Consider the following 11,412-nt stretch of genomic DNA (forward strand, 5'->3'; position numbering starts at 1 on the left):
ACGTGCTTTAGCTGCCCAGTCTACTCGTACAAATTTCGTAGCCAAGGGATGCCCCACCCAGGCTCAAGGCCCTACCCAACACTTACGTTTCAAAAGGTGTCCCCGCAAGAAATGGCTGAAAGAAGAAAACAAGGATTGTGCTACTACTGTGATGACAAATACTCCCCAAGGCATAAACGCAAGGAACCAAAATTCTTTCAAATTGATGTTATTGATCACAGCTCATTAGAGGAGGCCCCACCCCTTTGGGGACTAGAGGACGAAGTTGAGGAAACCCAACAGGACAATGAGCTCACAGTTATGCTAGAGGAACTAGTTATCTCGCTACATGCTTTGGCGGGCATTTCTTCGTCCCAAGCTCTCAAAATTAGAGGATTTATTAAACATTGCCCTGTAATAGTATTGATTGATAGTGGCAACACTCATAACTTTATGCATCAGCGAGTTGCCAAAGTTGTTCATTGTTTTGTAAGGGAAGTATCTAATTTCCAGGTGCTTATTGCTGATGGGTGAAAAATCAAATGTGAAGGCCACTGCAAAAATATTAAAATTCATATGGGAGACTACCACCTAAAGGCCCACATGCTTACAATTAACATGGGTGGATGTGACATTGTCTTGGGTGGTGAATGGCTTCACACACTAGGCCTAATCGCAATGGATTTCTAGGAGTTATAAATGAGCTTTAAGCAGAATGACCACATGCATACACTCTGTGGACTCCAGGCAAGTGCTCCTTCGATCATCAGCTCACATCGAATGGAAAAGTTGTTGAAAAAGGGCCATCATGGATTTATCACCCAATTTATTGCCATCCAATCCATAGAACCCACTACTCTTCATATTCATTCTGATATGCAACAGGTCTTAAATGGCCACCAAGAGGTATTTGAAAAACCTAAAGAGCTTCCACCCTCTAGAGGGGAACATGATCATAGCATCACTTTGGTCCCAAGGGCACAACTGCTAAATGTGTGACCATGTCGGCATCTTTTCGCCCAAAAGAATGAAATTGAAAAAATAATCAAGGAACTCCTTGAAGCCAATGTTATTCGTCCTAACATCATTCCTTATTCATCACCAGTTGTCATGGTGCTTAAGAAAGATGGGGAATGGTGCATGTGTCCAAAATTTTAGGCCCTCAACAAGCTCATTGTCAATGAAAAATTCCCTATCCTGGTTGTTGATGATCTGTTGGATGAACTACATGGTGCTCAATTCTTTACTAAGCTAGATCTTCACTCTGGCTATCACCAAATATGCATGCAAGAAGTAGACATTCCCAATTTTGCTTTTCGAACTCATGAAGGCTATTATGAATCTTGTTCATGCCAATTGGTCTCTGTAATGCCCCATCCACTTTTCAGAGCCTCATGAATCACCTGCTGAAACCATATCTCTGAAAATTTGTCCTTGTTTTCTTTGATGACATTCTCATCTACAACCTAACCTGGGAAAAACATCTTCAGCATGTAGACCTAATCTTGCAACTGCTCTGGAATCACAAATTATTTGTCAAATTGTCCAAGTGCTCTTTTGGCATGGAAGAAGTCGAGTATTTGGGACACATTGTGGGTCGTGAAGGTGTCAGGGTTGATCCAAAAAAGATACAGGCAATGCAAGATTGGCCCCAACCAAAAACCCTGAAGAGTTTGAGGGGATTATTGGGTATCAATGGCTACTATCGCAAATTTGTGCACAATTATGGTTGCATTGCTAGACCCCTCACTTACCTTCTTAAGAAAAATTCATTCCTCTGGGCTGATGCAGCACAAAAGGTGTTTATGGTTCTCAAACGGGCCATGTGTTCCACTCCAGTATTGGCACTACCCGACTTCACCAAATATTTTACAAGAAAGGGTGTAACAATGTAGTAGCGGATGCTTTATCACACCAATTTGAGGATGAAATCACCCCACTATACATCTCTCTTCCCATACTAGATTGGATTGAAGAAGTCCGCAAGGAATGGTTTTCACACCCCTCACTCTCCCAAATCATTAATAACTTGAGAGCAAATCCTAATTCCTCAGTTGGCTACTCTTGGAAGGATGAGATTCTTCGCTACAAGGATCGAGTTGTTATATCGCCGACATCCACCCTCAAAATGCACATTTTGGTAGAGTTACCCTCATCTCCCACTGTAGGCCATGCAAGCTTTCAAAAGACTTATGCTCACACTCATCGTTCTTTCTTTTGGATGGGCATGAAAATTGAGATTCTTACTTTTGCAGTTGAATGTGATGTGTGTCAACGCCACAAAGGAGAAACGGTCAAGTTACCAGGAACCTTACAACCATTGCCAATCCCTGCCTCCGTCTGGACAGATGTTTCTATGGATTTCATTACTGGTCTCCTGAAGTCAGGCAACAAATCATTCATCATGGTGGTTGTGGACAGAATTTATAAATATGCTCATTTTTGCACTCTACCCCACCCATTTACCCCCACTTGGTGGCTCAAGCTTTCATGGACTAGATCTTCAAACTGCATGGCATGCCCACTTCCACTGTGCCTGATTGTGACTCGACTTTCACCAGTAACTTTTGGCAAGAAATTTTCAAGCTATAAGGCCCCCAACTCCAACCAAGTACTTCCTATCATCCCCAAACTGTAATGTTCCTAAAGAGGAACTTATGTGATAAACCAATTAAACAAACCGTGCAACAGTGGAAAATTAAAAACATTTAGCAAACACCCATGAAACGCTGTAATACTAGAACTGCCGAGCCATATATTATAAAATATGAGAGCATAAGTATAATATATAAATGGATTAGTGCACCTGGGCTTTGTCTCAAGGATAACAAGGACCAAACCCAGGTGGTAAAATAGCTCGAAACATGGTTTTTCAGTTGTTGCTCTACTATGCTCTGCATTGTCCCACTAAACTATTGATCTGCTAATTTTGGCTTGTTGGAAAGTGCCAAAAAACTACCCAGAAAATTCTTCCCTTTTAACCTTAGACTCCATGGACAAAACCCAGAAAAACCTAGAAGGGAATTTCTCTGATTTTGACTTTGGATTTTCAGCCTCTTAGGAGTTTCTCTTTGGCTACATCTACTGATTTTTGGCCTACTAGAAAGTGCCAAAAAACTACCTAGAGAATTATGCCCTTTTAGTCTAAGACGCCTTGGACAAAACCTAGAAAAACCCATAAGGGAATTTCTATGATTTTGACTTTGGATTTTCAGCCTATTGGGAGCTACTCTCCAACTACATCTGCTGACTTTCGTCCTACTAGAAAGTACCCAAAAGCTGCCCAAAAAATTATACCCTTTTGGCCTTAGACTCCTTGGAAAAAACCCAAAAAAACCCAGAAGGGAATTGATTTTATTTTGACTTTGGAGTTTCAGCCTCTTGGGTGGCTAATTTAACCTCTACGTATTTCTAGCTGCCTAGAAAACATGCAGTCCCTTCCTCTGCATGGCTAGCTGAGCTATGAATCGCTACCAGAAACTCCTACAAACTCTGTGGAATAGCCTCCCTAGGGCAGGCACGATTGTTCCCCCAAAGTAGAGGTTGAATCTTCCCTGCGAAGACTCGTGGCTAAATAATTGGTAGACTTGCTAAGAAACAGAGCACACAAGAGTGAGTTTGTTTATCAAATATTCAAAATGACAACAAAATGAGAGCTGATCTCTCTTTATAACTCCTTGGGTACCCTTAGCCTCAGGTGGGCCCCTCCATCCACCCATTCAATTTTCCCTCCAAGCATGCTAAATCGAACTCTAATGTGGATGGCCCCCACATTCCACTAACAGCCAAATAAAGTTGAATTTCCTCCTAAGTCCCTAAGTCGAAAATTATGGGTTCTCCTCCTTAGCTATAATTGTGAAAATTTGTGTAACAACACCTCGTTACAAATGTGTTTGAGAAGGGACATGACAGTCCGCCTCTCCCAAATGTTGCTTGCCCTCCAGCAACCTCACAGCTCGGTGCTCCAAAATGTTTTCACCCTCCCAGGTGGCATCCTCACTGGGAAGCTCTTCAAATGCACAAAAAATTGCTTGTTCTCAAGCAATGCCTGAGTAAGCAACCTCTCTAACTATTGCTCCCCACCGGCACTGCAAAATGTGACAGGGTCCCATATGTGCCACTGGATCATGCCTGACCTCTACACTATCCTAATATGGAAGAATCCTTCAATACCAGGATCCCAAGCAATCTTGTCCAACATGAAGTTCCCCTCGCTCCACTCACCATCCTACCTAGTGAAAGTACTAGAAGTCCCTTGCTCCATCAGTGACTTGCTAAAGCCTAATTGAAGATATGTATGATCTCCCCCCTATAGTAGTCACCGCATCCCTAAAGGTTATTGAACTGTGAAGAGTTGTGATTCCCCAATTCCCTGCTAGTCCCAGAGTAGTTCCACCATGCTAATGCTGTGCTACTCTGACTATGTCAAACTCTCCATGTGCGCAGTCAGTATCCTCCTGTTAGCGCTCGAATCTGCCTCAGGCTGAAGAAAGGCAGGTTCAAGGCAACATCAAACCAAGCCTAGCCTCGTAGCTAGCCCTACGAGGATAGGAGAGGGCTCTCTCCAGTCAATCTCGATAAAATGAGAAATCTGGTGCAAGATGACTAAAAATGGGAACTGACTTTAGGCTAGTAAATGGATAGGGAAGGGGTAATTTGACAAATGACCGGGTTTTCTGGGCAGCGTGGGGTCAAGGAACAGCATGAACAGAGAAGTCAAATCAAAGATACAGATTATCTCCTGAGGCAAGATAGGCAAGAGATTTAACATCAAATTTGAAATACTGTGGAGTGGGCGAACTGTTGAGAGGTTGACAAGGGCATAGAAGATGAATCCTTGTCAAACAGAAGAAAACATTAAATATGAACACTCTCCCAAGGCAGAGCAATAAATTGGATTCTGCCTTTCTCACTTTAAAAGCATTCAACTGAAAATGATTATGAATGAACTATGAAACAGAAACAAGAGACATATGAAATAGGAGAAGAAACACATGCTAAATTCATACCGCAAGGATCTCATGAAATAGAGTTGTACCATTCAATTATTTCTCTGTCAAATCTGTACAATGAAGCGCTGGGTTTTTTCCTCCCACACTTTCCTCAGAAACTCTGAACCCTTTTCACATAAATTTTCATACAATAAATAGACTTTACTGTGGGAAAACAAATCGATAAAAAAAAGGGAGTTGGAACACCAATCAAAGAAGATAGGAAAAGAGCTGTCCATCTGTGCTGGTGACAGAAAAACATTACATTATTCCATTTGAAATCTCTGATGACCATTTGGAAAGGCGTACACTGTAACTGTAGACCCTTTGAATCATAACTAAAGTCCAAAAATAGGAAATCGAATACCATTTCTCTGCTGGGGTAGATATTATTTGTTCTAAATTTGGCTTTTGGACTTTGACCTTTCACCTTCGCTTTTGCCATTTAAAACCAATTTTTGTAATTAGTGACAAATCCATCAAATTTAGCATATCTGGAACCTTGGATTCCTTCATGGCCTCTGTCGAATTTATCAACAGCCTCAATAAAGCTATTCTATGGTCCCAAAAGTCCTCATGTTTGATACCTCCGTAGATGTAGCTTAGAAGAGCCATGCAAGCTTCCACAGATATGTCTTCAATATTAATTATCGATCATTCTATCTCTTTGAGATCATGCAAGAACAAACTCTCAAAAACAGGGGATCGCGCTGCTAAAACAACCCGATGTGCTCTAACACTACCATTAGCAGTATTAATAATTACATCCGTGTGAAGGCCATCATCCAACATACGAGAAAGGAATTTTAATGCACCCTTAGTTGCTTGACACTGCATTGCTCCTTCATTGGGCCATATTGAACAAGCTTCTCCACCATTCATGGTAGCAATTTTCAGGTCCAGGAACTCCACATCAATTATAAAACGTCCATGAAAGCTAGAATCTATAGGCCACACAAAATCCTCACTGCTGCAGAGCAACTTATCATAGACTAGTGATGTCCAAGGTCATCGACTTACTCCTATTCTTCTCAATCGAAAAGTGCTAGTTCCAGATTCCGACTCTGAAGGCATTAGACCTCTGGTAAGAGCAAGAGCCCAAGCTTTCAATCCTCCATTGTGCAAGCCTTGCAGTTGTCTCTACCTTTGACTTGGTCATGTTTGTTGCTCTTCTTCAGTTCTTTTTTCTTTCTGTAGTTATAGGCACAAATTTGCAGCTGGAAACAACAAGGGGAGAGGTTAAGGAAGGAGAACAGGCTCGTTGGGAAAAACATTTCATCGGGGGGCTGCTCTTGTCTCCTGCTCATCCTGTTGCATAAAAAAAAAATCATATGTGCCCAATCTGAATGATTTGGTCAATTCCTTTGTTTGAAACGCTGGCGTCACTGCGCTGGATTTATAAAACAAGTTCTGTGGAGCCAACGAAATACCATTTGTACACCAAAATATCTAATGTAATTACATGTTTCCCACAAAGCCATGGATGAGAAAGGGCCTGAGCTGCACTCATTCTTTTACGTATATCTTTGTTAAGAAGCCTTTCCACAAAATCCTTAGCCTCATGAGAGATAGAAGGCCATGGTGCTAATCGCCTCTTATAAACTGTCACATAGGTTTCCAGTGATTGATCAACAAGAGGAACGAGATTTCTTTCAACACCATAGTGTAGCATCATTTCTCTGTCAGACATTGCTGGGACAGGATCATAAAAGGATGGTTGGGGATTACGAATGTCTCATGTGGTGGAGCTCCAGAAAGATGTATTTCTCTTTCAAACACAACTGGATGAGGGTTATGTGTCTGCAAAGATAGGGCATCTGGCTTATATGCCATATGCCCAGCGTCAACGTAACCTGCATATTCATATTCAGCTCTGAACCTCTCTTCCTTATTTCTAATAGCTTCTTCCCTTAATAATCTCAAGCCTTCCTCTCTACTCCTTGCCGCTTATTTCCTTAAAAGTCTCGATTCCCTTAACCATCTGTCCTCTCTTTCAGAACCAAAATCTAAATTACTGCCACGTCCATTCATTTGATGTTGCCTACTCTCTCGCAACATTCGTGAGAAATAGGCATGAAATATTTTTGACCTGCTCTGCACTGAGTTCAAACTTGAATTTGTTTCCTCCATCGACATAATTATCTTTGATGGCCTTCTTGAATATTTCCTCAGACAATGGTACACAATCCCTATCAATACGAAATCGAACCTGAGCAGGAAACGACCTCCTGGATCCTCTGAATGCATTTTTTTCTAACTCGTTGCCACCCGCTGATGTAGCTTTATAAATGCCATACATTAATCTTATGTCGGAGTCAAACAAAAATAGCTTCATTCCGGGATGAACATTTTGTACAAGCTCCAATTTAGCTGATGGCATGCCAAAAACATGATATCGGAAACAATCCTGCTTAGTTGCTGAGTTGCACATAAATATCAACCCAACAAATTTATTCTTCATACGAGAGACTCCATTAGGATTGCTTGCAACTGCAACATCTACACGAACTTCAAGTCCTTTATTTGCGCACTTGTCTTGAATTTTGTTATTTGGTTGTGCCATAGTGTTCCTTTGCAGTGAGAGACCCCAGAACATGAATTTTCTTCCCAAACAGCTACACGGCCTTCAACAATCTGACGCAAGTTAGAGGCGGTTTCTTAGAGTTTGACATCCCTGGTCGATTAATAAGCTCAATGCGATCTTCAAATATTCGTCCCAAGGCGAATTCATGCGTTTTTGAGCAATTGGAGTGAATTTGGGAAATTCTCAGGTTTCCTGGCTGTGTGCGTCGCGCTAGAGGAAAAATGCACGGTGAATCTGTGCCTAATGCGCTGTGCAATCCATGTGCGCCGCGCCATGTGCTCTATGCGCCGCGCAACCAAATCCACACACAGTTTTCCTTGTGTGAATGTAATTTCTTTTGATTCTTCTAAAGCGACCTCTTCCACTGAGTTGCTACTCACATCTTCATATTCATACACATTTTGTGCATGATTTTCCTTAGTAGTAAGAGCATGCTTTTTCAATTGCACTTTTACTGATTCTGCAGAATCTAATGAACTGTTCTCATCTTCAGAAAACCCGGAATTATCTTCATCCACAAAAGAAGAAATCGAAAAGTAATAGCTTGATTGTGATCCCTGTTATCATTTCCAGTATGCAATTCAGTGCACCTTGGAGATTCAGCAGAATCCTTTTCTCCATTGCCAACCTTAACAGACGTTGAAGATAGAGCAGACAAAGCACTCTCAAATTCTGGAGCATTGAAGCTGTGGACTAGGGTATCAACTCCATCCTCACGATCCTCGACATGCCCTGTATATTCCTCATCACCTGCTGATTCTTCATCTCATATACTATTTGAACCATCCTTGAAATAATTCGAAGCATCTAAAATCTTATTTTTGAGAGTTTTCCATGGCTTTACATTATCTAACTTTGTAGTTATGGAGTGTTCTACACGTTTGGAACTTTTGATGCTTAAAGAACCAAGCCTTGAATTTATTTCATCCAAAATCATTTTTCGAAGATATCTTATCTTGTCTCTATTTAGTGCTAAACCCTTGGCATCCTGCATTGCTTCCTTCAGAATAACCACCATCATCTTTTTCACTAGTTGTCGATTCATTAGACACCAAACAATGAGAACTCAAAGTAATATCATCATTAGAAGCTTTACACAGTCTTCGTCTTCCAGCTACTCTGACTTTACCTGTGTTCTTCCTGCAACAAGAAAATTGGATTTGTTTTTCAAAATTGGTGTGATATCCTGCTTGGATTATCCAACATTATTTGATGAAGTTTCCTTGGTGAATTTGATTTTGACAGAGGATTGACGAGACTGAGTCTAACATTGGCTCCAATTGGGATGGCAGCTGCCGCTCCGTGGAGGTGCCAAGAACATCAGATCTCTGGGAGAGCTAGACAGTGCCTTCGTCCATTGGGCTATGGAGTCCATTATTCCGACAAACCAACATGACTCAATTTATTGACTGAAACTGACTCAATGCAAACTGGAATGACTGAAAAAATTGACTCTAACAAACTAACTCAAAATGGCAAAGACCTGGACTTAAAACTTAAAGCTTGGTGGCAGTACATGGCCACCTGTGTTTCTTACAAGACAATATATCCTCAAACTACATCAAAATTCCAATGCAACCAATCAAGAAGATGGCTTCTTGACTGATTTTTCCTATCATATCTTTTGGTCAATAGTACAAACTGATCACTAGGCATCCAAAAACATAGTTGACCATGATCTCCTTCATCACTGAACACTGCAATAAACTCTTTCATTGCTGGCTGCAATAAATCTGCCATTGGATCGTGAAAAACGTGAAGATTTTCTTCCTACTGAAGAAACAAGGTGTCCTTTGCTTCAAATTCTAATCTTCCTTCATCATGCACTTCAGTAAAATTATGCTCCTGGGCTTCAAAAAACTCTGAACAGGTAGATGAGTAGATATCTTCTTGGAAAAACATTTCAACACATGAAATATATGAAGAGGAATCTGAATGGAAATCCTGAATGTTTTGATCTTCTGTGGTGTGAATGTACTGTAGGTCATTTGCATATGATATGACAGCCAAGTTTTCTTGTTCCTTATTACATTCATTAATCATAAGAAGAGAAACTTCATATGATTCTTGAATCGCACAAATGACATTTCTACCATCTACTATAAATTCATCCAAAGAAACGTTTTCACCTACTTGAACAAAGATATCCTCTTACTGTTCACGAATTGGCTGGATTACCTTGGTAGGAAGGCTGTGTTGTGATGAGATGAGGGCAGTTGGGCTTGTAACTCTACCTTCTTCATTTGAGGCAGCCTCAACAATGCAATTCTCTTCTATGAGATCCGGAACAACATGTTTTTCCTCATCACAATCTGTCTCTTGATCTGGTTTATCATTATCATTTTCTGAAACTAGAATATCATTTTCCTGCGTATCCTCATTTATTTCAACCAGATCTGAAATAGTACTTCTTCTTTCATCATTTTCAGTCATATGGAAATATTTAACCTGCTGATTTTGATCCTGCTGCAAAATTTCCTCTAAGAGTTATGTAGGCTGCTGAAACGGATTTTCATACAATGCTTCCATGATTTCTTCGTCCATAAAATTATCATCCTCATAGTATTTTTCAAGGCTCTCAATAAAACCATCGGCGTACTTGCAACAATCATGAACTAAATCCAAGGATGGATATGATTCTTTATACTTCTCAAAGAATGTTGAATGAAAATCATTTAGACAATAAATGGAAGCAGGTGGCAAACTTTCATACCAAGAACGTGCTTCATCTTCCAGAGTAGCCATAAACATTTTCATCAAACAGTCTTCAGGAAAATTGATCTTTAATCTATGCACATGAATGTGAAATTTCACCAGATGAAGAGCGGTGTCATTACCTTCCACATTTCTGAACACAGGCAAATTCTTTGACCAATCTACCTTGGGCATTTTATTTGGAAAACCCGGAATGTGATCTCGGCTCATGGGAGCGTATCTTCTTGCAATTCGATCCATCTTGAAAATCTTACCGCTACTAATCTCTCTGCAGTGGAGTCACCATGAAGCACCGATTGCTGGATTCTTCAGTGAATGGAGTCGCCAGGTGAATGATTTCAGCCTTTCCAGTGTCTGATCGTCGTCCACCATTAACAATCAGATCGGAACATGAGATATGAACTGGGGCAAGACAATCTACAAGTAAACTATTTCATCCCCAGTGGAGTTGCCACTATGTTAGCGCTCGAATCTGCCTCAGGCTGAAGGAAGGCAGGTTCAAGGCAACATCAAACCAAGCTCAGCCTCATAGCTAGCCCTACGAGGATAGGGGAGGGCTCTCTCCAGTCAATCTCGATAAAATGAGCAATCGGGTGTGAGATGACTAAGAATGGGAACTGATTTTAGGCTAGTAAATGGATATGGAAGGGGTAATTTGACAAATGAATGGGTTTTCTGGGCAGTGTGGGATCAAGGAACAACATGAACAGAGAAGTCAAATCAAAGATACAGATTATCTCCTGAGGCAAGATAGGGAAGAGATTTAACATCAAATTTGAAATGCTGTGGAGTGGGCGAACTGTTGAGAGGTTGACAAGGGCATAGAAGATGAATCCTTGTCAAATAGAAGAAAACATTAAGTATGAACACTTTCCCAAGGCAGAGCAATAAATTGGATTCTCCCTTTCTCACTTTAAAATAATTCAGCTGAAAACGATTATGAATGAACTATGAAACATAAAGAAGAGACATATGACATAGGAGAAGAAACACATGCTAAATTCATATTGCAAGGATCTCATGAAATAGAGCTGTACCATTCAATTATTTCTCTGTCAAATCTGTACAATGAAGCGTTGGGTTTTTTCCTCCCACACTTTCCTCAGAAACTCTGAACCCTTTTTACATAAATTTTCATAACAT

General features: G+C 40.6%; 1 protein-coding gene and 1 pseudogene across 1 annotated transcript; both read right to left on the reverse strand.

Annotated features, from left to right (window-relative positions):
* Nucleotides 1-5,396: 5,396 nt before the first annotated feature.
* On the reverse strand, nt 5,397-6,129 carry LOC149181134 (BTB/POZ domain-containing protein At1g21780 pseudogene; annotated as a pseudogene).
* An 882-nt stretch (nt 6,130-7,011) lies between these two features.
* LOC149181135 (DCD domain-containing protein NRP-like) lies at nt 7,012-7,533 on the reverse strand. The gene has a single exon (XM_089414092.1). The coding sequence runs from the start codon at nt 7,531-7,533 to the stop codon at nt 7,012-7,014; it is 522 nt and encodes a 173-aa protein (XP_089270218.1).
* Nucleotides 7,534-11,412: the final 3,879 nt, after the last annotated feature.

Source organism: Pinus tabuliformis, chromosome 3_2 (genome assembly GCF_031772625.1).
Source record: "Pinus tabuliformis cultivar Carrire ecotype Pingquan chromosome 3_2, CPIR1, whole genome shotgun sequence".
Lineage (NCBI taxonomy): Eukaryota > Viridiplantae > Streptophyta > Pinopsida > Pinales > Pinaceae > Pinus > Pinus tabuliformis.